Consider the following 27,399-nt stretch of genomic DNA (forward strand, 5'->3'; position numbering starts at 1 on the left):
AAACTCTACAATTGTATGATTCTATGGAGCAGCCAAGACTGAGGGCAGAAAGTGAAGGGGGGCAGAGTCCAGACTGAATTATTCTCTCGAAATTGCGTACTTTTATCATGGGTCTTCATTCTCCTCTTCTACTGCCACCCTTCACAGAGTTACCATTTCCATCCTTAACAAACTACAGTTTGGTAGGATTCTTATTTGGGGCAAGCGGTCATATACTTTAAATGTGCATTGAATGTGCTTGATTCTTTTTATATTTTTTAAATATTAATCTATATTGGTTTAAAAGGAACACATACACATAAAAATATTTAGGGAAAAAATGAAGAAAACAAAAGCAAAACAGACAAAGAAATAGCAAAATTATGCCAAAGAAAAAATGTATACATCTTTTACAAATGAAGATATGTAACACTGCTTCACCAATACACAGCGTTTCCATCGACCAATGCATTGAATGTGCTTTAAATGTGTGGATGTGCCCTAAATTGGTGAAACGTAAAAGAATAGCTTAAGTCATTTTTGGAAAAGCCTTGATATAGTAAATGAAATTCATGCACTGAAATTGGTTTTTTTACATTTTTGTTAGGTAAAGGGGGACAACAGACTGCATATACCAAGATACATACAGGCACGCACCATCCATGCTTGACATGAAGTGAATATATTTTGTACTCGGCCTTATGAATCCAAGTACAAGAAGTCAAACGAGCCTACTCTCAGCAACCAGAAACATCATCACCAGACACTTCGAGAGACCTTTCAAGAGTAAGCATGGACCAATGGTACAAAACAGTATGGGAAAGAGCCTTACTAGAAAAATTGACCAATAAGCTGAAAATGACACGAGGACAAACAGAAGAACACGCCTTCACCCTAGTATGGCTCCCCTTCATCACACACACAGCCCAACAAGACAATGACAAAAATCTACCAACAGCATACAAATCAATATGGCTTACCTGATCCAAAACACCCACCCACCTCACTCACACATGAAAACAAAGAGCACCACAGCCAACCACAAATGAACAACCCCACCCTAGCCTAGGCCAACCCCAACTTCTCTCACCACCAAAGGAACACAAGTGGACAAAAGAGAACCTACACAAGCAACGATGACATCAAACTCTACACATATTAAGTAAAATAGAAGCATCATCACCCAACCCCTCCAACTTCCCCCATGTCTACCCCTCTTCTCCTCTTCTTTGTCTCAACAAATGAAACTGATTTGTAAAAATGATAAATGGAAAAAAAAATACAAGAGAGAGACATTGCACATACTTATGTAAATCAAGAAACCTTTAATAAAAAAAATACTTATAAAAAAAGAAGTCAAACGAGGAAAAAATAAAACAAATTTCATTTGTCTGAACACCACATCAGGGTAACTGACCTGTGCCAGTTTGCCTATCCCTAGCAAATGTTTGGGAGGTAGAACCTAGCCCTTCTCTAGCTTTTAGCCTAATGAAATGAAAATCCCAGTAAATGGCACATCTACAAAAAAACAAAACAATTGCTATTGCACACAGGCGCACACTTTAAGTCTTGAATGCAGGGTTCAAATGAAAATGCATAGCATGTTTACTTCAGTGGGATTTAGAAATGGGCTAAGTAACTCAGCAGCTGTGATGAAAACTAGAAGCGCAGACCCTTCCCAGAGAGAGACGAAGAGAAATCAGATCTAATGCCTCCTATATGCAATGCCTCATAAGAGACCACTGTTAACTATACCATCTATTTATTCACAAGCAGATTTATCCAGCTTGGAACAAAAGCCACACTTCAGCAATTCACATGTTTGTTTCATCAGGACTTCTTCTATGGGACTCCTGTCTACCCCAGCTCCTCCCACCCACAGCAGCCATCAACTCATGAGCAGGGTCCAGATCTCTCTTGTCAGGGCCGGCTCTACGGGTAGGCTGGGTGGCGCGGGGTGCCAGGTCGGCAGAGGGGCGCTGCATGGCGAAGCCGCGTGGAAACCACGCTGCGCTCGCCCACCAGCCGCAGGAAGAAATGGGGCAGGGGCGCCGGAGCAATCCGCGCACCATGGCGCCAGGGCGCCCGACCCGCTTGACGGCCCTGTCTCTTGTGCTTCTGTAAGCAAGGCACATATTCTAGAAAGCAAGCTTAGAGTATAATACACATTTTAATTCATATTTATTTTCTTTAAATAATCCCTTTATCCAAAGAGCTCCCATTCCGTTTTATTCTCATTCAGCACTATTCCTGTGAGTCAGCTCAGGCTGAGAGTGAGTGACTAGCCCAAGGTCACCAAATAGTTTCATGTCTGGGGATTTGAACACAGGTTATCGTTATACAACAACGCAGATACGCTGTCCACTGCACAACACTGACCCTCTTTTAAAACTGGAGCTTGTTTGACAGTGTTTACTTACACTGTATGGCTTTAGATTTTTAAAAAATGTTAACGGTGTGCCAGCTTGAAGGTAAGATAAGATAGTACAGTGGTACCTTGGTACTCAAATGCCTTAGTCCCCAAACGCCGAAAACTTGGAAGTAAGTATTCCGGTTTTCAAACATTTTTCGGAAGCCGAATGTCCGATGTGGCTGTCGGCTGTTGTTTCCAGGACGCCTTCACCAATCGGAAGCAGTGCCTTGTTTTTCAAGCATTTCAGAAGTCAAACAGATTTCTGGAATGGATTAAGTTTGGTGCTTTCGTTTTTGCTCTTTATTTTGCGTTTTTGAGGCTTTTTCGGTTAATTTGTTTTTGTGACTGTGTGGAACCCAGTTCAGCTAATGATTGTGTGACTGCGGAAATGGATGAAAGCCCCCCATGCAAACAATGACCATCATCAGTGTAGGTAAGGAAAAAATAATAATTTTAATTATCATCTACAATACTGTCTTGTTTATTTTATAGTACAGTACATTGATTATTGTTTTTGTTTCAATGGACTCATTGATTCATGTTAAATTGCATTGCTGTTTTAGGGGTTGTTTTTAAAAGTCTGGAACGGATTAATCCATTTTGCATTACTTTCTATGGGAAAGCATGCCTTGGTTTTTGGAATGCTTTGGTTTTGGAATGGACTTCCGGAGCGGATTAAGTTTGAGAACCAAGGTACCACTTTAAATGAAAATATGCTTTCCACATTACTGTACAGTGGTATCTCTAGTTGCGGACACAATCCATTCCAGGGTGCCATTTGCACCCTGGAAAGTCCACAAATAGAGCCGTGCTTCTGCGCATGTGCAAAGTATGCAGAACGCTTCTGTGCATGTGGCGAAACCCGGAAGTATACACTTCTGGGTTTGCCATGTTCGCAACTCGAAAAGCCGCAACGTTAAGCAAACACAACAAGAGGTATGACTGTACATTAAAAGTTGTTTGTGGTTGTGGAGTGTGCCACTCCTTTCTGCTTAACATAGTGCAAATGTGCCCAGAGTTTATTGCTTTTAAAAATTAGGCTGTTTTTAATTGCTGGGGCTAAACATGCTCATTTTTATTTTGATATTGCAGGTTTGTGTTGTTAAAACCTCATGCCTTTTTTCTGGATTTCAATTTTTTACTTAAAAAATATACTACTCATTAAAAAAACGAAACAAGACCAGACATATTTTGTTTATTCAATGTGGGTGGAAATCTAATTTCTAAAAGTGGTTTGCAGGGTTTATTTGTTAAGATGAAAGATAAGGTAAAGAATTAAGAGGGGAGTGAGTGTTAATTAAATTGAGTGTAAAAATACAGAGCGCCCAGAGCAATTAGGAAGAAACAAGTAATCTTATATTCCGGATTACAAGATCCAGGAACATATTGAGTTTTCTTGGTCAATGACTGACAATAGAATTTTCAGCTCTTCATCAAAAATATGTGTAACTGAGATCAGAGCAGTCAACTCAGATCAGAGCAGCCTGCTCTTCTCTATCAACTCCAATCCTATATTCCTGTAGCATGAACCAAGAGAACTAGGCAAGTGGGGGATTACGTGAACCTTAACATTTGACATTATATGGGGTTTTAGTAAGGATTTTTAAAAGTAGGGGAGAGAACAAATGGACACAGCAGACTGGAAAATAAAAGGAGCTCTTTAGTTCAAATCTAGTATGCTGATTTACTTAATCTGGTATGCCAATTTAGGTCTGGTCTCCTCATGAGTAGCACACAATGTAGGGGGGTCAGTTGCAGGATTATCTGATTACATGCCCTGAGGTAAGAGATCAATGAACTCAGATGGTAGGGACAAAACACTGTGGTAAAGGTAAAGGTAAAGGGACCCCTGACCATTAGGTCCAGTCGTGACCGACTCTGGGGTTGCGCGCTCATCTCGCATTATTGGCCGAGGGAGCCGGCGTATAACTTCCAGGTCATGTGGCCAGCATGACAAAGCCGCTTCTGGCAAACCAGAGCAGCACATGGAAACGCCATTTACCTTCCTGCTGTAGCGGTTCCTATTTATCTACTTGCATTTTGATGTGCTTTCGAACTGCTAGGTTGGCAGGAGCTGGGACCAAGCAACGGGAGCTCACCCCATCACAGGGATTCGAACCGCCGACCTTCTGATCAGCAAGCCCTAGGCTCAGTGGTTTAACCACAGCGCCACCTGGGTCCCTAGGGACAAAACACTGTGGTACCCAGGCCTATTTAAAGGATTCTCCCTGTAAGAAAAATACTGGGGCCTAATTTGAATTATAGAGTGCCTGGTATCTGGTAGGCGGGGCCTGTGCATTTTTTTTTTGCTTTTTTGCTCTGGAATCAGCCCTTCCCTTCAGTGCGTGTTCTGTTAAGAATGTCAGTTGAGAGAGACCAACTGCCTCTTCTTGTTTTATTGCCTCAGACTTGCCTCTCGATGTTGTTTTAGTTTCTCTGAGACAACCTTTCTTACAGTTTTTTTCTCAGTTCATTATTAAAGCTTGTTTACATTTATGTGAGCCACTTATGTGTCATGTTTGATAGGTGGGGGTGTGTGGATTGACACCTTTTGGGGTGCAGATACCCACTGTGGGCAGGCGGATATGGTTATTGGCTAGTAGAAATTGCCAACAGGATTTCTCTTTCTGCCAAACATTTGAGTTTGTGGATTCATGAACTGATTGGAGTACGTGCTGAGCAAAACCGATTGCAAGAAAGCAGTTTCCCTCTAGAATTCTGAAAGCTCGTTGGCCTATAATAAACAACAATTCTGATATTTAACAGTCTGGTGTTTCTAAGTCCACTGAACCGTTTAAAAACCGAATTCTACAGCCAACTGTCACAACTTAAAACTTTCCATGTTGCATGTCATTTCTCCAGCAACAGGATAATTGCTAACTGGCAGACTGTCAACTAAAACCCAACACAATGTATCTTTCTGGCTTCAGTTAGGAATAAACGACAATTTCCCACTCTCTGAACAGTTTATTTACAATCCAAGTGTTTAAAATAGAGCGTTGGTACGTTTACATTTCTTCCGATAAACAGTTTTTTCATATCCTGACTATTTTTGGGCAATTTAGCTGGAGTCATAAACTGCTGAACCACTTTAATGCACCTACCCTTGTACACTGATACCCTCTTAAACGAAAGTGAGCTCATGCCATACATTTTCCAGATGTACAATCTACAGAAATGTGCTTGCCAGTCAGGAATTTCCACCCACCAGTAAATACGGTAAAATAGACACATGTTTATTGCTATGTGTGACAAAATGCACTTGCAAGGCGTATGTATTTTACTCTACGTATGCAGGAAATTAGATTGTAATGCAGCCCTAAGTTAGACAGATAAAAAGGGCGAGGCTACAGGTAGAATTTGAAATCACTAGCAGTTCAATATATTAAGCTAAATTGCTCCCAGATAAAAGTATCTTTCAAGTTAAATGTAAGGGGCACAAAGTGGATATCTAAGGTATTTTAACTTCATTTTCTTTTATTAGCAGAACATAAATATATATATGCTAAAATAAACTGTATTTTATTCAATCACCAAGAATAATTTAAAAAAGCAAATAGAAGGAGGATATGTAAGCACAAAGAGACTGGGCTGCAATCATGAAGAGAACATAATGTGCATTATACTATGAAAAATTAACCTTCATTATTTTAAAAGGCAAATAATTCATTACTGTGGCAAGTGAACCAAAACAAACTAAAATGTCAGCACTGGTGCCCAATACTAGATTTTAAGATGCCCTTACAAAAGTCCAAAATACTTGGATAACAGCTTCATATTGGATAATACTTCATATCTGCATGTGAAGTTTGCATCAAAGTAACCATATGCTTTTGCACAAACAAGTACTGAATTTGCACAGATTAATTTTGCCAAATTAGAGAATTTTAGATTCTAAATAATGACAAATATATAATTAAATTTACTGCTTCAAGCCTGCAGGCTTCCTATAGACATCTAGTTGGCCACTATGGGAACAGGATGCTGGGTCTTGGATCTGATCCAGCAGGGCTCTTAACAATTTTCTGGTTACCAAAACAACAAACAACAACATCATCAACAACAACCATTCCAAAAAACCAATGTTTCATTAGATGCTTTCAAGGTGAACAGTGGGTTGCAACTTGTTTATTCTCCAGAAATGGAACTCTGTGAGGTGTAAACTACAGCACCCATAATTCTTTGAGGGAAAGAATGTGTTTCAAATATGCTTTAAAGGTATATTACGTACAGTACACAGTGTCCTTTCACCCCATGTTGGAGCACACAGACAGCTCAGGCTTACAGCTTTCATTTCTGGAGGACATTTTACAGAGCTTTCTCTAAACTCCACAAAACCAAGCTAGAGGTTTAAGAGGGGGTGGGTGTAGAGCCAACCTAGGTTATGCCAAATAACTCAAATCACCTCCAGAGTTCAGTTAAATACATTTATCCAAAAACCAAGCATAAAGTAATTCAGAAGTGGGGAATTGCAAGAATGAAAAGAAAACACAAAATCAACTAGCTAAGCTTTACATATAAGAAAGCCTAAAATAGGCAAAACAAAAAAAGTGGTGCAAAACAGTTTGCAGATAAGTGAACGGAAGCTGGCCTGAGTTTCATTTGCTGCCCACACAAAAAGCAAAGGAATTGGGTTTTCCTGTTTATTGGGTTTTCCTGTTTTAGTGTGTGGGGGAATACTCCAATAAGATGGCCTCACGTGCTTTTATTAGCTATTTGCCGAGTCAGGGGGAGGGGAGGCAGCATTTGAATGTGGAATGATGTAGATCCACTTTCTCCAACCTGGTGTGTTCTAGTTATTTTGTACTACTGGCTGGGGCTGATGGGAGGCATCTGCAGAGCACAGATAAGACTGATCTTGGTTTTTCATATCTATAGGGGGACACTCCTATGTCTAGACTTGTCGCTTTGTTCGGGGCCTTACTATATAGGGAGTTTTTCATCACAATCACCAGCATTCCATCATGGATCCCAAAGGAACGTACATTGTGTTCCCTGGCAGGTACTGACCAGACCCAAGCCTGCTTAACTTTGGCTTGATGATGGTCTCATGTGTCTTCATTCCATACTATGGGGCTCTCAAGGTATCAACACACCCATGGAACATCAAAGGAAAGTATGTGTCAAAAACATGTTTGGCTTTGGATATAGAACATAGATTCACAAAGCTGGAAGGAACCCTCAGAGTCATCTAGCTTGGGGGATGACGACAGACAGGTATCAGGTACATCTCCTCACTGTATATTACATTCAAAAGTGACAAGAGATTATATCATCATTGCAAGCATAGCCTCAAGAGCAGAGTTCCTGCACCTTCAGAACCATTGCTGGTATATGCAAAAACCAACCAAGTGTCCCGAATGCTGGCGTACTCTGAGATAAGTCCCTACTGCCTTCACTGCTTGCACTAAGCAGAAAGTTCTGTTGACCACAGTCTCGAGGGCAACACTAGAGAGGAATCAAGCAGTCCCATAGTCAAATACAAGTTAAGTTCCAATGCAATGAGAAAGGTTCAAAGTCAAACCGTAAAGCCAGGTTCCTGTCTCTGAAGATGATCCAGGGTTAGAATCCTAAGGTTAGTGTTGAAATCAGTCTGGTGGAGTTCCCAAAACAGTCAATAGAGGGTACATCAATGGTCAAAGTTGAGCAGACACAGTGTCTCTGCCTTGCTTCTCTTTTTATTCTTCCCAATCTTATTTGATGCACCTTAGCTTGCTCCAGCTGAGTAGCTCTCCCCTTAACGAAGCATGTAATCACCTGCTGTGAGCTTAATCAAGCTGGGCCGTGTTCTCTTGCTTGCCTCAAGTCTCCTAAAGTGTACTTCCTGCTGTTCACAACTGCTCAGAGCTTGTCATGTTTGTGGAGAAGGGGGCATCTCCAGTTTTGGTGATGTGTCCACTTTCCCTGGCTCCCACAAACATCCTCTGATGCCCATTGAGTACCTACTAAGTCCCCAGCCTCCTCTTCCCCATCTTCAGCTTGTCATGGTGTGTACAAATTATGGCTGCACCCCTTGCTGGGACCCTCTTCCTCTTTCTTGGTGTCCTGCTAGTTCATAACATCAAGACTGTCAGATGGTTGGATTTTTATTTATTTATTTGTAAAGATCTGTTGCTTCTAAAGTTACAATATTCTGTTTTGAAAGAAGTTCATAAGAAGCATCATAAGAAACCCGATTATTTTGATTGTGCTTTCTGAATTTGCTTTGACAAAACGCACTTAACTGGAAACTAAATTGACTGGCTCGCCAAAAGCATAACAGGAGGAGAGAGTATGGCCTAGCAGGTTATTGGCTCATTTCCCAATTCTTCTTATACTCCCGTACAGACTGCATAGAATTATTTTCTGCAATGCCCTGCAGCCTAAAGGTGAGATTACAATAATCCAATAATAATTAAGAGGGTGGTTGTGATTTCCACTTCTGGAATTTTGCAAGATTCCCTTTCCGTTATTCCAAATTGGAAGACCACATCAAAGCAACAGTACGTCAAGCTTATACTTCCATAAAGTTAATTATAAGATGACCTTCCATGTCTCTTCCCCCTGTCCTTTAAGCATGGCAATAGGGAAAGGCAACATTGATTTCCAAGAGTAGTTGTGTACATTCTGATACTGGAAGTCAACCTACCTTTACATAACAATTGTGGCTGACCAACTTTTTAAGCAGCAGTCTTTAAGTCACTTAACAGGGAGAAAGCCTAATTTTCTTTAATGGCCTTCCTTCCAAGTAAAAAGTGTGTAGGATTGCACTGTTAAAAGAGAGAGAAGCCTGTGTGTAGCTTGGGCCTCTCTCTGTATTGTTCCAACTGATTTTAATCTTGTATTCTTACATTGTTGCAAACCAGCAGCCTTCAGCCTTTTCTGATCTGGCACCCAAATTTAACTCAAACACGCATTTAGCTATCATTTCTTAACTGACAACAGCACACCGCCACCGTACAAAATACATTTTTTAAAATGTATTTATACGGTGGTAGTGCCCCTGCTGTGACCTAAGCTGCAATTAGGCTGTGGCCTGTTTTTAGGTACCAATCCACCAGTTGAAGATCAGTGTTCTGACCCACCTTGGAATGGAAACGAAATCCAATTTAAAATAATAATAATTTAGCAGCAATGGCAGCAGCACAGCAAGTCACCCTCACAACATACTAATTTTGACCAGGTTTCTGCTTCTCTTTTACCCATCTAAATTAACAGTCACATGAAAGGTGACATAGTTTAACTCCTCACTTTTACTGGCATCACAATCTGTTTAGTATTTCTATATACAAAATCTCACAGAAGAAACCCTGAAGCTGGTTCACACTAGTTTTTGTTGATAGGTCCCATGCCCTCCAGCTGTACAAGAGGCAACATGAACAAGTACACACACACTTTCATCTTACTGGACATTTCCCAGGCTATATTTCTTAGCCAGAAGCACAGATAAGGGTCAGCTAATTTGGCTGAGATGGGTGCAGATTCTCAGATGCAACTGCTTTCAAGACTTCAGCGCAGAACAGGACTGCCTCAGGTTTGAAGAGGTCCTGGTCAAGGTGCCCTCCTATTATTTATTTTTTAATAAATGATTTTTATTGGTTTTACATATAATCACATTACATAACATTGTACCCTCCCTATTTTATCTCTTTGGCTCAACTGAGTCTGACTTTTCTCCCTCCCATTTGATGGTTTACAAAATTAAACTTTACATCTTTACATTTTGCTTTGTTTCCTATCATTGTTGCATCATTACCTAAAATATTATATTTCTCAACCTGAATAGGTAGCAATTTCATTTTACAAATCTTCAGAGAACCCTGCTATTGATGTCAATTGCTTACAATTGTCTTCCAAATATAATATAAATTTGTTCCAGTCCTTTTGGAATGCTTGGTCTCGCTGGCTCTGGATTCTTCCCTTCAGTTTCGCCAGTTCTGCAAAGTCCATCAGCTTCATCTGCCACTCTTCTTTTGTTGGTAACTCCTGTTGTTTCCATCTTTGGGCTAACGAAGTTCTTGCCGCAGTTGTTGCATAGGAGAACAATTTTTTTATCTTGTCTCAGTATCTCTCTACCCACTATACAGTACTCAGTAAAAAAAAGATTCTGGTTTTTAAGCAAAAGTGTTTTTAGACATTTCATTTTAACTCATTATATATCATTTCCCAGAAAGCTTTTACCTCTTTACATGTCCCCCCCCATATGGTAAAAAGTACCTTCCTTTTCCTTACATTTCCAACATTCATTTACATTTTGGCCAATTTAACTGGTGTTAAATACCACCTATAGGTGCCCTCCTCTCACTCCACAAAAATATTTACTGGGCTGCAAAGGAGAAAATGGCAGCAGTCTCTGGTGCTGAGCAGGAGTTCAGCCTCCTGTTGCAACCTTCTTGATTTTTCTGGAATGCCTCTGGGGAAATGTAGGGAGAGCAGCATTACGAGGTAATGAAGAAGGGGATTGGCTGCGTCAGAGTGCTGGGCTCTAAAATATGTATTCCTTCGCCCTCAAAAAAGGGAAGCTGTCTACAGCCACAGTAGGCCCTCTGAGGACCACAGACCCTGGTATTTGCCAGGAGCGGACACCAGACAACTTTATCACGGGCATGGGAACGCTGTCACGCCACCTGTGCCAGGGCCAATAAATTGAAGCCAGGAATGGGTTATTCAGATAATGTGTGGCCCAGAAGGTACAGACTCCTCTGGAGCTCTCCTTTTTAGCCTCTCAATCACTCTGTGAGGTAGGTTAGGCTGAGTGTGTGTGACTGGCCTAAGATCACCCAGTGAGCCTCATGGTGCATGGGGATTCAAACAGCACAGGCAGGTCCATTAGGGACCAGTCAGGATATGTGTGCATGCCTTGCTTTATGTGAGGGTGCGCTACAGATTATTGACAGACAGAAAACTGTCACTTGAAGGTTGGATTCTAAAAATTTTGCAGACATGCAATTTCCAATGGCAGGTGCTTTTTTTGTTCATGTTTTTTTTTTTAACAATCCTCCACGTTATTTACAGTCTGAAATGGTAGAAACCCAAAAACTCTGTTCCATGTGATTTAAGTGTATAAGCAAGGGAAAAAATATGCATCTGGCAGAAGTCCAAATTCACAGCACAAGGGGAAGTTTTCTTCAACAGTTTTCAAATCCTTATTTACACTCCAGGAATTAAGCATTAAACTAGTCTGTGATTTAGAAAAAAAACAAACACCCCCCCTCTTCCTGAATACCAGGAAATAATCCTAGTGAGTTACTTAATAGGTTGAGGAATTTGACTTGATACTTTAATATGTTGTCATGGCTTCTGCTTGTTTTGGAAAGAGGCAAACAGAGTTATACATTCATTTAAATGAAGCTGGTATGACAGCTACAGCTCATTAAAGTCTGCTAAAATTGTTCCTGTTTAAACAGAAAGAAATGCACCCTCTGACATTAGGCTGAGATATGTTGCGTTAAGGCTACTGGCAAAAGGAACTGGCAATAAAGATGTGTGAATCTTTCATTTAAGGGTAAAGGGCTTAGCTGTACTTTTACCTGTATGACATGCAGTGCTTTGCAGCTCCTTTAGAAGGCTGAGCATGCAGGCTCCTGTAGCCGAGTTGCTCCCATGATGTGTCCCCACTTTTATATAAGACCATAAATTCCATCTTTGACAAGCAGCCAACAAGGAACCGCCCTGCAGGAGACGACCAGTGCACATCTAGTTCCACATTCCGTTCCCAAGGGTCCAAGAGAGTTAAGAATACTGATCTACCTCACAGTCCTGTCTATGAAGCTTCCTGACCACTAACAGAATATGAACACCAAGTATTCTTGCTACTAGCGAAAGGTATGAAGATTTGAAGAGCAGGAATGGAAGGTTGGGATTCACTCCAGCTCTTCTAGATGCCTCACAGCACTGCAAAATAATCTCCAGGTTCGCCCAGCCCCCTTCTGTTGCCTCCAGTGCAATGGCTACTCTTTGCACAGAACAGGGATGGAGAACCTAGCATCCTCCAGATGTTGGCCTACACCTCCCATCATTCCTGCTCACTGGGACTGATGGGATCAAGAGTCCAACATCTGGAGGACCATAGGTTCCTCTTTTGTGCCACAGAAGGCGACATCACTGATGATGCTCACTGCCCCCTAGTGACCCTAGCCATTGAGAACTGAGCAGCATCCCTTCTGTGTCACTTTTCATTCTAGGAACTCAATTTTACACATACAGATTTAACAGCTAGGCCGTTAACGATCTAGCATACCACCCTCACTCCAAACTCTGTGCAAGGGAGGAATACAAACAATATAGGGGATACAAAAATAACCACTAAGCCCTACACAATCAGCTATGTTTTACCTTCTTGAGAATGGTAAAAAAAAGTTCAGGGAGTGTTTTTCTCAGTTGAAATGTGCTTTAGAAACAGTATCCAATCACTTCTAGTAGCAATGCTGGGAAAGAAAATGAGGTTCCACCAGATTATGTCTTAATCCACATACAGTAGCTGCTTCCATAAAATGTCAAGCAAACTACCAGTAACAATGCATTTTGGATTATCTGCCTCTCAGCCCTGCTCATGCTATGCAAACAAGTCTGCTGGTGAGATAACCAGATGACATTCACTGTAGCAGCACTTTTCTTCTTCTTCAAAGTAAGAGTGGCTGGTTAGTCTAGCAAGTTGAAACAGGAAATTAGAACAAGTGAAGAAGTGTTTGCAGCACAGAGTGACTGCTACACCAGAGAGGAAACTGAGCAGCAGCTGAAAGCTGAGGCTTTGCAACTCTGAGAAAGGCAGCGTGGTGACGTCAGAAGTATAAGGGGTCAACAACAATTCAACAAGATACCTTGTTCTAGTTGTGTAAGACAAGAAAAAAGAATCCCTTGATAGAATGGGAGCTCTAGTCTGAATGAGCTTCTCTAGCCTACAGATGACTGTATAAAAGTTGAGGTACAAATTCTTAGCTGCACAAATCTGCCAATACTTATTTGAATAAGAATGCATACCACTCTATTTTTTACTTGGTTTTCAGCTAATGAGTATCAGAAGACGAACAAATGGGGGAAAATTCATCACAGCACACATAAAAGATGCTCAAACTGGATTACAGGACTTCAGTTTTAGACAGCATTCCCGGATTAAAGTTAAATTGCACTGTTTTGGCTTTTAAGCACCACAACAGAACCTCATCCGTTGTCCATCCATGTTCCACTGTTGCTTTCTAAGTTACAACCAACATAACATAACATCATTTGTCGAAACACACACAAAACTACACAAGGAGAAAATGTGGGAGCAGAATTAGATGTTAAGCAGCCCGCAATAGACACAAGTTATTACTTTTAAGGAATAAATGCATTTTCTATTTGTTAAATGGATAATCAAAAGCAATAATGGTGACTAATATGGACTATTTCTAGTCAGGTGAAATGTCACCTTTGACTCCCCACATACCTCATTTACCCGGGACCTCGGAGTGCAACTTGAAATGAGATCCCAGGTAAATGAGAACCCCCTTTGACTGTGGCTCGTACCTGTGCAAAAATACCACTTAATCAAGGCTGAACAGTGAGGGGAGAATTTCATGGAATTGGAGTTGCACTTCTAAGGCTCATTTGCCAATTCTGGTTCACAAGGAACCAGACTTCCACCCGGTTCTATGGCTGTTCAAGAGAAGCCACCAAAACAGAATGTTAACAACACACAGAGAGCTGGTTCACATGACGTGGTAAGCTAAACCTTGTTTTGGGGAGACCACATAAATTTGTGGGCTTCTGGAGAGGTGCTTTCAGCTGCTTTACTCCTCCCTAGTCCTTTCCCCTGTTAAGCTGTGGGAAGCTAAGCTGAGGTTTGGTGGAGCAAGTAGCCCAAACTGGGATCTGTGGTCAAGCTCCCTCCTCACCACAAGCTGCAGCCAAGATTTTTTCAACACCACCATGGTTATTTTTGGATTCATATTTTGCACTGTCGAAATGGCCTGATCTGTGGTTTGATGTTGGCTTAAGGGGAATTCCATATAAGAGCTGTGCAAATTCAGGCTTGTTTTTTTTGGTTGTTGCTTTTTTAAAAATTAATCCACATTATGTAAAAGCTGTTGAGCAGGAGCACCAAGAAAAAAGCACCTGCGTAAGTAGATAGGTGCCCTACCGAGGCGAAAAAAGTGACACTTTGTTACACTGCAAAGTGAAACCAAACAATTTATTTGTGCTAAATGAATGGAAAGAATGTATTTCAGAATACATTTCTTTATACATTGTACCGGCTTATGCTGCTAAATATGCATTTGCTATTGTCATCTAACTTTTCTCTGCAATCTGTTCCTTTTCTACCAAGCAATACAACATTTTCGGCTGTTACACCAATATGCTGCTATAATGTGCACCTTCAATCATATTTTCTTCTGATTTTTCTTTGAATGCTTAAAATATTGGTTCAAACATTCAGGAGGGGGGGTGTCACACAATATATTTTAAACAAGGGGAGGGGGGGGGAAATCAGCCTTTTTAATACAATTTGCTTTTCTAAAGCAGAGAGCACACTTTAATCAGCCACAAGGATCTTGTTGGCAGAACCACACTTATAGAAGATCATTGTGATGAAAACAACAGTACGGACAGTTTTACAGGTCAACATGAATGAGAAATGAAACAATCAACTTTTAAGGTCCATGGATCAATACATTCTATATACTCTGACAAGTCAGGCTTCCCACATTGTACTTCAGACTGTACCACACACTGGAGAAAAGGTATGGATTTGTCAATGTATGTTTGCTGCTGTGTCGGAAAATTAAGGGATAATTATTATTTTTTAAAAAGTGAGCTTGGGCATTAAGGTGTCAGACTTTCACTTTTGCACTAAAAGCTGTATTTTTTTATTACTGAACTGTAGTGCTGATTTACTTTATATGCTTGAAACACACTATAATATTTAGGAGTTCGTAACATACAGCTCGTGCCTGTAATTTTATATGCAAGTTGTCATGAAAAAATATAAAAAGCTGTCCCTTTTATTTTACAAACCTAGAAGCCTGGGGGAAAAGAAAAAATAATATATATATAAAGCTTTGGGAGCTCAGCAAAGCAATGCCATAATACCAAACAAAGTAGCAAATGTTCCAGCCAGAGGATGGACAGACATGTAAGTTCAAGTAAAACACTGATGGAATTTTTCTTTTAATTTAAAATTAGTGTTGCAGATCCACAACACTGGCTGCGTTTTACGGCAACTTCAAACACAGCACACTTCCTACGTGGAAAGCACATCCATGTTAAAAAAAAACCCCACCGTGAAAACCACCACATGTATTCATGTGATTATCTACATGCAGGTTTCATGTTTCCCCCACCCCCTTGCACAGAAGGGATTTCCATGTAGGAGATGTGCTAACATTTGAGCCTTGGACAAACTTGTACAACACAATTAAACAGTGAAGCCTCAAAAACTTCAGTGCAAATAAGTCAAATCCAAATATACCATTGTAAGCCTTTGGCTTGTAGTAAACTGCTCTGTGTTATGAGTCCAACTCGGAATACAGATTTGCTGAGCACATGCACTAAGGCTGAGAAGAAGGGTGCATTGAATGTTGAAAAGTGGCTGGCGACTGGACCGCAGGCTGCACAGGGGGTGGCGGAGGTGGAGGGGCAGGCTGCAGCGGGGTCTGTGTATTGGGAGAAGGAGGAGGAGTGGGACGCTTGAATTTGTCAGGGCTGTTGCTTCTTCGGGGCGATGGTCTCTGTGAAAGAAAACAACGGAGCCAGAGTTTTGACCAGCATAGACTCATGTTACAAGACAGGGACACTCTCGCCTTTTGACACACTTAAACTAAAATTCATTCCTGGTGGGGAAATTCAAACAGGGGAAAAAGTAACATGGGTCTCAAGCTGGACTTTTCCAACCGTTGACTATTTTGTACATAGCCCTCTGTCCTCTTAGCAGGATACTGCGATGCTGCCATCATATGACGTGTCCCATGCAGGGCAAAATGAGAAGAACAAATGCTACTTACACAGTGGAAATACAAAATGGTAGCAGAAAGCTTGAAAGCAGCTGAAAGTAATGGCTCTTTTCTAGAAGAACTGAATTTGAATTACACCTGGATAACAACACACAATGTTTCAACTCTAATGATGTAGTAGCTGAACACTAAACCAATAGTTTCAAACCATGGTTTTGAGACAATTCCTTCTTGGCACTAACCACAACTTTCCTCGCTTTGGACTGTGGCTGGAGTAAATTAAAAAAGGAAGGAAGGAAGTTACAAGTGAGGGGAGGAAACTCTTTAAGTGTATCGATTAGATGTTAACTGTATTTTTGTTTTAATGTTTAAGAGAAACTGTTACAGAGATAAGCAATCGAAGGTCAAGGACTCCAAAGGCTTCCCATCATAGCTCCTGACCTCACTCCATCCAATTCTTGGACCACTTTTTCTCCAGATGATACTCAGGGAAAGGACTGTTTCAAAACCTGCCCCTCAAGAGGCTCTATCAAGGATTCTCCCCTTATACCCATCCCTGCTCTCAACTATCACAAAGCCTTTATCACTGTTTGCATTCGGTGGAAGAGGCCTATGGAGCCCTTTGCCAGAGTTTTGTTTGGGAGTGAGTCAATAGGTATAACGTCACTGTTGCTACCCTTCTCCCCTTGTGGCTGAGCAGTGAATCATCATTATCATCATAGCTCCACAATTGCATTGTGGAGGGTTGGGCCAGATGACCCTTGGGGTCCCTTCCAACTCTATAATACTATGAGTCTGTGAAAACTGAGGAAACAGAATGGAACTAAGAATGGAAGAAGACAAGAAGAAGAGTTTGGATTTGATATCCCGCTTTATCACTAACCGAAGGAGTCTCAAAGCGGCTAACAATCTCCTTTCCTCTCCTCCCCCACAACAAACACCCTGTGAGGTGGGTGGGGCTGAGAAACTTCAGAGAAGTGTGAGTAGCCCAAGGTCATCCAGCAGCTGCATGTGGAGGAGCGGAGACGCGAACCCGGTTCACCAGATTACAAGTCTACTGCTCTTAACCACTAAACCACACTGGCTCTCAGTCAAAAGCTTGGAGTCAAAAGCTTGAAAACCATCGTCCAAAATGGAAAGAACTGCAAGGGACAGATGATTTGCTTGTCCAGGAACCCAATACAAAGTGGGGAAAGAGACTGGGCATTGGTGGGCCTTGCAGGCTCAGAGCCAATAAGTAAGTATGTTGGGCCAGCTCCGAGGCTTCCTGGCTTTTCAGACCGGAATACACTCAGACAGCTGGAGATCTTAACAAAGAGGTCTAATCTTTCTAGTCTATTTGGCAGAAAATGGGTGAAAGTACACAATTACTGAATGACAGTATATGTAGGATATCTACAAGAACACCTAATCCTGGAAAAATATGGGATGATACATCTGTCAAGGTGGTGAAAGATGTGAAAAGCAGCATTTCTCTCTTGGGGAGCAGGAACTACTTTCATCATATCACTGCTCTGATCCTCAATGTAGCCAAGCTTCTTTCTTCCACCATTTTCATTTCTAACACTTGCTGCTCCTGGTACTATTCCTCCTCCTCCTCCTCCTCTTCTTTTTATAAAAAAACCTTTTTATTTAAGTAGAAAGCAGTTAATAAACTGAATGTTATAGGAAACCATAGCAGCTGAACTGGCGCATGAAAGGCACCTGATGGAGGTAGGTAGGTCGTAGGTGAAACTATCCTGCCCCCAAATCTGAGCCACACTATCTTGCAGCAACAGATCCATCTATAGGTCACAGTCATTACTGATTTTGGAAGTGAGGGAGGAAGGCATGCACTATTCTTTATCCTGGAGCAAAAATCTAAATGTTTTATCTAGTGCAAAAAGGGAAGCATGGAATGAATGGCGGTCTGGTTGAAGACACTTAAATGGAACAAGCATAGAATATATATTCCCCCTCCCCGCAAAAATGTGTAAGAGATTATGATGTTCAGTTCTTAAATACTCACTGTAACACCATGGGATGGTCCCATATGCTGCACATGAAGGCCTGGGTTGTTATAATAAGACACGCCGGCTCTGGTGTGTGGAGTTGGGGGAGTAAAGCCAACTGTGTGACTTGCATACGAGAGACCTAAAATAATGAAAGCAAGACCGTGTAGGTTTACAAATGCTAATGTGCTCAGATACCAAATTACCCAGCACCTTATAAAAAAGAAAGCAACAGGCATTATCTCCTAACCTGAGCAAAGTGCATTAGGACACCTGTTTGCACAATTATTATGCTTAGTGGAATTGACAAAGCAAGGTATGATTGAGTTATTTTAATTTCTAGCCTGCCCCATTCCAAACACTTAGCACCATATTTCTCACACAGTTGGGTCCTGCACATCTGCTTCTCACCACCAACAGCTGGGCTTCCTAAGCTACACTGAAGGGTTATGAAAAAAGGACAAAACTTACAAACAAATTTAGTAAAAAAGTATGCATTCCAATACGTCCATGCATTTAAAATGTTTCAATCCCATTTACTGGCTAACTACACACAAAAGCTCTGACAGAATTCAGGACACATCAAAAGTTTCCGCTTAATGCTTTTGTAAAAAGAAAGATTAGATAAATATAAATATTATCACAATACATTTAAAAATAAAGAAGAAAGTGGTGCATATATTTACCAGGTGATATAGGTCTGCTAGAACTTGGTGAAGGTGTATATGGAATTGGACTGGACACAGTGCGTGGTCTTAATCCTTGTGCAGACATCTCATTAAAATATCTATTTTAAGAGATAAACATGGATGAGTTTCCTCTTTCCAAGAACTATTGCTTAAGTTTTATTTTTAGGTTCCCCTCCAGCATATGTCCTGTGTACCACGAGACAAATACTGGAAGATACTAGAGCAGCATCAGTAGTTAGCAAGGCTGCAATGTTTAGTTAAATCACTGGTGAACTAACGTGATCTGAATGCAGGAGTACACTCCCTTCCTATGGTTTCCAGCAACTGGAAAGTATTATTACCTCTGACCATGGAGGTGGAGCATAGCCATCAGGGCTAGTAGCCATGGATAGCCTTATCCTAAATGAGTTGGTCTAATCCTCTTCTAAATAAAGCCGTCTAGGTTGGTGATCAACTAGTTTTAAAAGGTTTTTAAAGTAGTAATTTATTTTACAAAAGTACTGATGCGAGAACTAAATGGTGGGAAGCACCATTTCCAGAAAGGCAATGCCTCCCTTCAATGACAAAGCAAGGAAAGCTCTACCGCAGTGTGTTATGTGTGTTTGCTTTCTTTCCGAGGAATTGTTCATAAGCAAAGTTATGCATATCAATTGAAGCCAGTGCAGTGACGAAATGCAGAAGGGACTCAGATTCATCTGACTGGGTGCCAGCCATAACAGATCTATTGTGTGCTCCTTCCTCTCGGCAGTCCTCAACACAGACTAGCTTAATTCACAAATGCCAGGAAGTGCACCAAGAAGTTGCTACTCAAAAGGAACTGAGAAGAGTGGTCAGTTTTTAGAAGCTCAAATCTTGTTATGCTCTGGCCTGAATGGCTCGACTGTTACTTTGATTTAATATACATCACTTGCTAAGTTATCCCTACACTGGACAGCTGCCTAAAACATCAGACCTGTCACAACCCGCCCCCCTGCCCTACAGCTAATTACAACTTACCTTGTCTCCCAGTATCATTATGCTGTCTTTCCCCTCCCTAGCTCCACCAAGTCAGCTGATGGGAAATGCGCAGAGTAATAATACGGGACATAAAGGACAGCGTCCAATACATGACAGAGGGGGGAAACTTGACAAGGGATGTCATTTTTTTTATGGCAGTACCATATTTAGAAACCTGGTTTTTAGACTGCTTTTGATTTCTTACTGCAGCACCTAAATATACGGGCAACACAAACCTCTCATCGTCCATTTCCAAACTCGATTCACTTTCTGACAGCTGTCTGCACAAGGCTTCTCTTCGCTCCATCTCTCTCTGTAATTTTCTTTGGAGCCTTAAGTTCTCTTCTCTCATGTGGCGTTCTTCCTCCAAATACTGTGCCATCTTCTCTGAATCTGAAGAATCAAAAATTTGATTAGCCTTTTTATTACTAAACTCAAGTTTTGTTCTGGAGGCATAGTAAAATACAGGTAGATGTTTAGAGTTCTGATCTTGCCTTTGCCAAGTGATGAGAATGTGGATTGATTTGATCCCATGCGACCCCCATTTGACAAGCTCATATGTAGCAGAGATGCAGAGTTCATTGTAAAGGGAAAATGGAAGTTTTTGGTCTTTTTGGTCAGGCAGGCTGATTTGCAAGTATTAAATGATGGGTTGGGTCAATGATAGGAACCTGTGGCCCTCCAGATGTTATGGACTACAACTCCCATCATCGCTGACCACTGGCCATACTAGCTGGGTCTAATGGGAGCTGGAGTCCAACAACATCTGGATGGCCACAGGCTTCCCATTCTGGGTTAAAATGGTAGTCTGAACTAGATCTGTCGCTCCATTTTCAAGTAGCAGTACAGAAAGACTCTCCACTTTGAAGAAGTGATGAAATTAGAACCAGGCATTCAGCTGAAAGCTTTAATTTTGGAGAGACTGCTACCTACTGGACAGCAGTGGTTTGCTATTACTACATTAATGAGAAGAACTGTTTGGGTCGAGGCATCATTTAAAATGTATTACCCTTTTAAAAGGATAAATTAAAACTTGAAACCCTTTCACACTTACAGAAATCCCCAAGCGCATAAGGCATGATTTACCTATTTGCATCTGTTGACTCCCTCCCCCTGGAATTCCACCCAATTTATTTTCACAAAAAGAGTAGATGGTTAGTAACTAACTAGTTGATGGCTTGACCTCTCCTCCCTATACCAGAATTTTGCTTTGTTGCTAGTAATAGTGCCTAATATTTAAAATTATTAAATTATTAAAAAAATAACTAGCAAGATGATGTGGTGTGTTACAGAGACGTGAAAGGGGGAAATCATCATTATCCTCACCACCACAAAAACATCCCCCCAACTCTCAAGTCTGGTTCACTGCTAACAATATTAGTGACTGTATTACACAGTATTAATTGTTCATGATATTGGTGATGCTGCTGATTCTTTTGGGGAGGTAAGAGGGACCATCAGCATCCTGGATAGGCTGGGCTGTATCCAATGTTGGTTGTACTCAAAGTATACTCATTGAAAGTGAGGGGGGTTGTTGGTTTTGTCTGTTTTTATTCTACTATGTATTTTGTATTCTCAATTTTTAATTTCCCCCCTGTTGTGAACTGCCTTGGGATTTTCGGATGAAGGGCGGTATACAAATTTAATAAATAACAAACTAATAATAACTGTGTGATAAGTTAGCTTCAAATACACTGAATGGGCCAAGGCCCACCCAGCAAATTTCACGACTGAGTATAGAAGCCTCTACTGTCCAATACAATCCTAGGGGTATCTTTTACGGAAAGGCTGTGTGTATAAATGTTAAAAACCATGATGACTGCACCCCACCAGCTCTGTTTGACTGCATAAATGTCCCCCATTGCATATGACCACCATGATGCGGAAACAAGATCAGAAGACCTGGAGGTATGGGGCAACACTGTTGTGGGGAGGAATCCCAGAGAAAAGGCTCCTGGGCCAGAAAGGTAATGCGAGAGGGCATTCAAGTAGAATTAATTTCAGTCCCAGCTGAAATTTGATGGCAGAGATAAGAAGAGCCCTATTGGTCAGGCCAATGACAGTTTGTTCTTATAAATCCATTTTATTAAGAATTTTCAACATATGATAAATAAAAACACTATTCAAAATAACAACATAAAAAGAAAAATAAAGGAGGGAGAGGAAAGAAAGAAAAAAGGAAGAAGAGAAATAAAATAATATAATGAAGCACAGAGTTGTGTATATAGCCCTCCATGAGATCTTTAATTTTCAATCCACATACAGAGAACTGAATCATCGCAGCTCTCACCTGGGAGAGCTTCCCTCTTCCTCAGTCTCACACCTTGAGAAAAGCTACTCGAGGACAAAGGCATTTTGTTCTCATGGTGGCCCATCAACTGCCCACAAACAGGACAAGGGTACAACAGAACTCTCTCCTAGGTCATTTGGACCATTCTGAAGTTACAGCAGCTCCCAAAGACCTCCTGTATTTTATTGCAGCTCTTCTGTTAGTTAGGATCTTTTTATGATTGCTTTTGGTGGCATATGCAATGATAAATCAACCACATCCACGCATGCAGAGCTTCACTTGTTCATCAGGTCACTCAAGGAGAAGAACGGAATGTTCAGAAGATGAAGAGCAAAACCAAGATCCATCCTCGTGGCAATAAATCAGGCCAGCATTTGCACATAGCTATTACTCAGAGCCCTTGTTCCCACTTTTAAGCACAGTAAAGTAAAGGCAATGCATAGAAGAGACTGACAAGTACAAAGAGATTAATGTCATCTCCTTTGAGGGATGAAGAATATTAATTTTCTGAACTTGCATACAAGGTCTCAGTATACAACGTATTTTCTCCTCCAAATGGTAAGAATATCTTATTCAAAACATTATTCCCCAGAAAGCAAAGCTGGAAAAAATCCACTGCTATTCCAAAATGCTTTATTAGATTTTAAATTAAAAATATGAGAGTAAGAATTAAAGGACCAAACAGGGGTATCACATTCATCAAGATGACTACACAGGCATCCAAGAGCAGTGAGAACTGGCAATTGTTTGCACAGTTCTTCCCCACTCCACCCCAAGGAAATAATAACATTAAACTATTGTTCATATTAAATCTGAGATAAGGTCCTGGGCAGACTTTAGCCTCTGCCCCAATCCCATCTCTAAACACAATAAAACTGATATAAGCCTTCATTCTTGCACACTTAAGTCTCTGTTCTCCCCACCACATGCAGATGAGAAACCAAAATTGGGAGTAATAATAATAAAAACATTCTTCTGAGTATCAGATTCAATGGGTGATATCCAACAAAGTCATACTCAGAGTTTATATTTTAAGTCCACTTTTCAATAGGTCTATTCCAACTATGACCAACAATGGATATCGCCCTTAAAACCCGCCCCCAAACCCATAGACACACGCAGTTAAATCTCACTTTAAAGAACAGCTATTTGTTTAAATTCAGATATCGCAAGGATGAGGCCAATATAAAATTAAATTAAATTCAATATAAAATTAAATTAAATTCAAGGCTCTGTCAAATGCAATGAACTGATGCCTGTTGCTCTGGCAATAGGTCACTTATTTATTGTTATTTATGGACTATTAGTCACCACGTGTGCACGTTAAATGCGCAAGACAGTGTTTCTCCATAAGATGTCCACACTTGTTCCTTGAAGGCTATGATGTTGTAGTACAAAAGGCATGTGGGTTGCAAGACCAGCGATCTTAGATTATGCTCCTAGGCAGTTGCAGGACCCAGGGATGGCCCCAAACTGCTTGCTGGCTGAAGGACAAAACTAGGCACACCCCATTCCACCTAATGACTCTGAACAGACTGGCAGCTGAAATTGTTTTAACTTTTTACACATGGAAATGTTTTTGATTGTTTGTATATATAAAATAGTTTTAAACTGTCTTCATTATCCTCCCCCCCCTTTCAATATGAAATCCCTTTGAGCTATTTGATGGGAAGTGATTAATAAATGAAATCAAATGAATAACTCAAGAGGAAGCTGCTTTGTACCCCTCCCCCCAGCACTGAGGGTTCCTCACCCTGCAAAATGGTAGGGACGGTTCTGGAAGAATCTTACGGGTGGTGTTCAACTAAAGTGCTTTTGCTGGCACAAGGATTTCTGCTTGAGCAGTGGAACTTCTCCTTGTCACCAGAGGGTTGGGGAACCCCCAGAACAGATTTAGGGTGCAAGTGGGGTGTATATTTCATTGGATACTGTCCAATATGTTTTCACTATAGCAATCAAACTAGCGTACTACTGTATATTTACTGAAGGCAAAGCAGTATGATTGCATTTTAGCAAAGATGACATATTCAAATGTATAAGATCACATGTAACTTTGTAACAAAATTGTTTCTGCCCAAAGGATTTGTCCAACTAAAATTTGTTCAGCTACCCAAGCGGAACAAAAGAAAGTGGTTTAGCATACTACAAATGAATTACTGCATTTCTGACTTGGGCCTCGAGTTATTATTTTCAACTTGAAAAGGAGCCGGTTCATGAAAAGCACATCTCAGCATTATGAGTAAGACCACATAGCCAAGGCAAACAGGACTTACGCTGTAACTGTGCAGCTCTGAGTTGTTTCTTTAACCTCTCTACTTCATTCTTTAGAAACCTGATATGCCGCATCATATTCTCTGGCGAGTCTATCTCCATTGATATGTCCCTTGGAGATGGAGGAGCAGAAACAGGCTGGTCTAATTTCTCCTGCAAAATTCTGAAATTAAGATAAATGAGATTTTATCTTCTGACATCAAACTTCCAAACTGGTACATTCTGCTTCAATTCTTTGTAATATTACACCAACAGATAAACAGCAAGGTGGTTTGAAATTGTCAGTATTTTTTCTGGTAAACTCATTTCCTGAAAAATTAACATGGTGTGTTGTTTACCATTCAGCTTCAACCAGGGATCATGCGAGTTTTCTAAAGCATTGAGGGAATGGGGACTTAATGACAAACCATGGTTTGTCAGACCATACTTTTACCTAATGTGGAGTCTTTGCTTTGCCAATTCAACAAACTGCAAATACAGTATTAAAACTTCCTTACAGAAATGTAAGGAAAGGAGCCATCACATTTTAGTATTCTTCTATCAACAGACAATAGAGAAGGCCACAGATGAATTCTAGAGAATCTCTAATAGGTTTAAAGACTTCAGTATAGGTTACTTTTAACAATGGTTTAAAAACCTGGCCGAACTTTTACTCCCCTCTTTCTGGCTCTGTGCAAGAAGTAAAAATACCACTCAGCATTGATCCTATAAACGAAACAAAGCTGATGGGAAGAAGAGTGAAGTTTTAATGATATATTTAAGATGTCAGGGTCCACATTGCTGCTACAACTGATGTAGTAGTCATCACTTTCAAACATTTTTATAGTGTTTCAGAATGTTCAAGGTGCTTCTGATACTTAATCTAATTATTATCATATTGCAGAATGGGGGTCTGGAGCTGAAAGACAAGGACGGCAAATGCCCAAGGCCACCTAGTTAGTTCATGGCAGACACTAAATTTGAATAACATATTTCCTGATACATGATGGATGGAAAATATAATGCAATTACCAGCCATACCTTCAGTCTTGTAGTCAATACTTGCTGAGGTGGTATCTTATGAGCTTTGTTTTATTTCTTTTTTAACCTGATCAGAAATTTGTAGTAGGATTTAGGGGATTAGCTGAATTTTCCCCAATACTTGTGACGCTAATTCAAATAATCAAATTACAACATGGCTAGATGAATACTTTATTTAAGTTACCACTTTGAAAACTATCATTTTAATTCACCTAGTGTCTTCACATGCTCTTAATGGACAAGTCAACATTAATGTATTCAAAAAGTTGTTTTAAGGTTCCTTTTACATATCACTAATATGAAAAGCAATTTCTTGCTCATTTTGTATTTTAAGAAAAAAATCTATCCAATAAATCAGATGGCCACAATTTGACCACATAGCTAGCACTGAGAACTCCATGCTTAAAAACAACAACATTTCAAGCAAACTGGAGCAAAAAAACACATGACATACTATATCACATAGCCAAGCCATTAAAAAAGCATTTCCAGCTCAATGTGATCTGAAAGATCAAATAAACTGTCATGAGGCTCTAACCTCTTCATTAACTAGATTAACAACAGCACCATCACAAATATTCATAGCCTCAAAGACTTGAGTAGTTCTGTGAAATCCACTGAATGCTGCAAAATGTCAGTTCCTATGAAGATCCAGACTAGTCAGGATTATTACATGAATATTAATGTTTTTGTTTTCAAGTGAGTTTCGTAACATTAAGGCGAAGCTCGTCACAGGACACAGAAGATGACTACCGGTGAATAAGCACCAACAGGCATCCCACTCTGCTCCTTGCCGCATGACTCAGCAACCTTCTCTATAGTCCTTCTCAAGCATTTGCCTGAACATGTGAACATTAAAAGCTTGTTGAGGGGCAGGCTGCGCAAGCAAGCCTCACTCCCAAGGTCCACAAGTATGGGGGCTGCAGAGGCCTCGAAGAGCACTCACTTCAAATGCATCTAGCGCTAAGGTCAGAGGAGGCCATACATCATTGAGAGCAGGCTTGTGTGCATAGTTCTTACATAATATTAATTAACCCTGGTATGTTCAGACAGATGCCTGAAGAGGGTTCTTATCTTCAATAAAACACTTACTATTTGCATCAATGTATGCAAAAAAAATGTGGCTTTCCTATTTTAATTACTATATTAGTACTTAAATAGCTTTCTTTTAGAGAAAAGGTATTGTGAAATATCAAGTTTTACCACACTTTTTTTTGGGGGGGGGGGAAGCTGCAGAAAGAAAGCCATGACAGACCGTTTTTCTGCCTCAAGTTTATCCATTCTCTTCCAGAGACGATTCACTAGTGCTTCTTGTTCTTGTTCTAGGGTGTTTTCAAGATCTATCTTCTCACGTCTTAGCTAGGAAAAAGAAATTGCGGATAAAAAGAGAGTGATTAGAACTGCTGTTTCAGATTAGCATTTCACTGCAGAATCATAATTCGGAAAGGGGGAAATAATTCCAATCGTCATTGACTAAATAATTGTAATCAAAGTAATGGATGCTAAAGAAGACATATTTAGATGGCCTTTACTTGTCATAAACCATATCTATTAAAAAATAATAACCCGACCCACCTTAAAAAGGAAGCAGTCCTACATGGCAGAAGAGAAACAGCCTAAATGTGAAGGTAGTTTCATTAAAACTACTATCTGAATGATTTTGGACTCTGATTTCCCAATGATTAACCGCTCTGGTACCATTCACCGCAGAAAATGAACTTTACACCAAGAAAATGAACTTTACACATAGTGACATACCTTTGAAATCTGAGGAAGAAATCATGAAATAGCACCATTTCCAAGGAACATTCTTGGAAGGAAAAGCGTGACTGTCCCCATT

At 40.5% G+C, this 27,399-nt stretch overlaps 1 protein-coding gene across 1 annotated transcript in view; it reads right to left on the reverse strand.

Annotated features, from left to right (window-relative positions):
- Positions 1-14,529: 14,529 nt before the first annotated feature.
- CCDC6 (coiled-coil domain containing 6) overlaps positions 14,530-27,399 on the reverse strand; it is a 40,562-nt gene continuing 27,692 nt past the window's right edge. The window contains exons 4-9 of the mRNA XM_035138100.3: positions 26,815-26,918; positions 24,542-24,702; positions 20,215-20,371; positions 18,980-19,080; positions 18,311-18,435; positions 14,530-16,080 (exon numbers count right to left, since the gene is read on the reverse strand). Of these exons, the coding sequence (XP_034993991.1) occupies positions 15,901-16,080; positions 18,311-18,435; positions 18,980-19,080; positions 20,215-20,371; positions 24,542-24,702; positions 26,815-26,918 (828 nt within the window). The 3' untranslated portion in view covers positions 14,530-15,900. The remainder of the gene's footprint in view (positions 16,081-18,310; positions 18,436-18,979; positions 19,081-20,214; positions 20,372-24,541; positions 24,703-26,814; positions 26,919-27,399) is intronic.

The sequence above is a fragment of the Zootoca vivipara genome, chromosome 5 (genome assembly GCF_965207765.1).
Source record: "Zootoca vivipara chromosome 5, rZooViv2.hap1.1, whole genome shotgun sequence".
NCBI classification, from domain to species: Eukaryota; Metazoa; Chordata; class Lepidosauria; order Squamata; family Lacertidae; genus Zootoca; species Zootoca vivipara.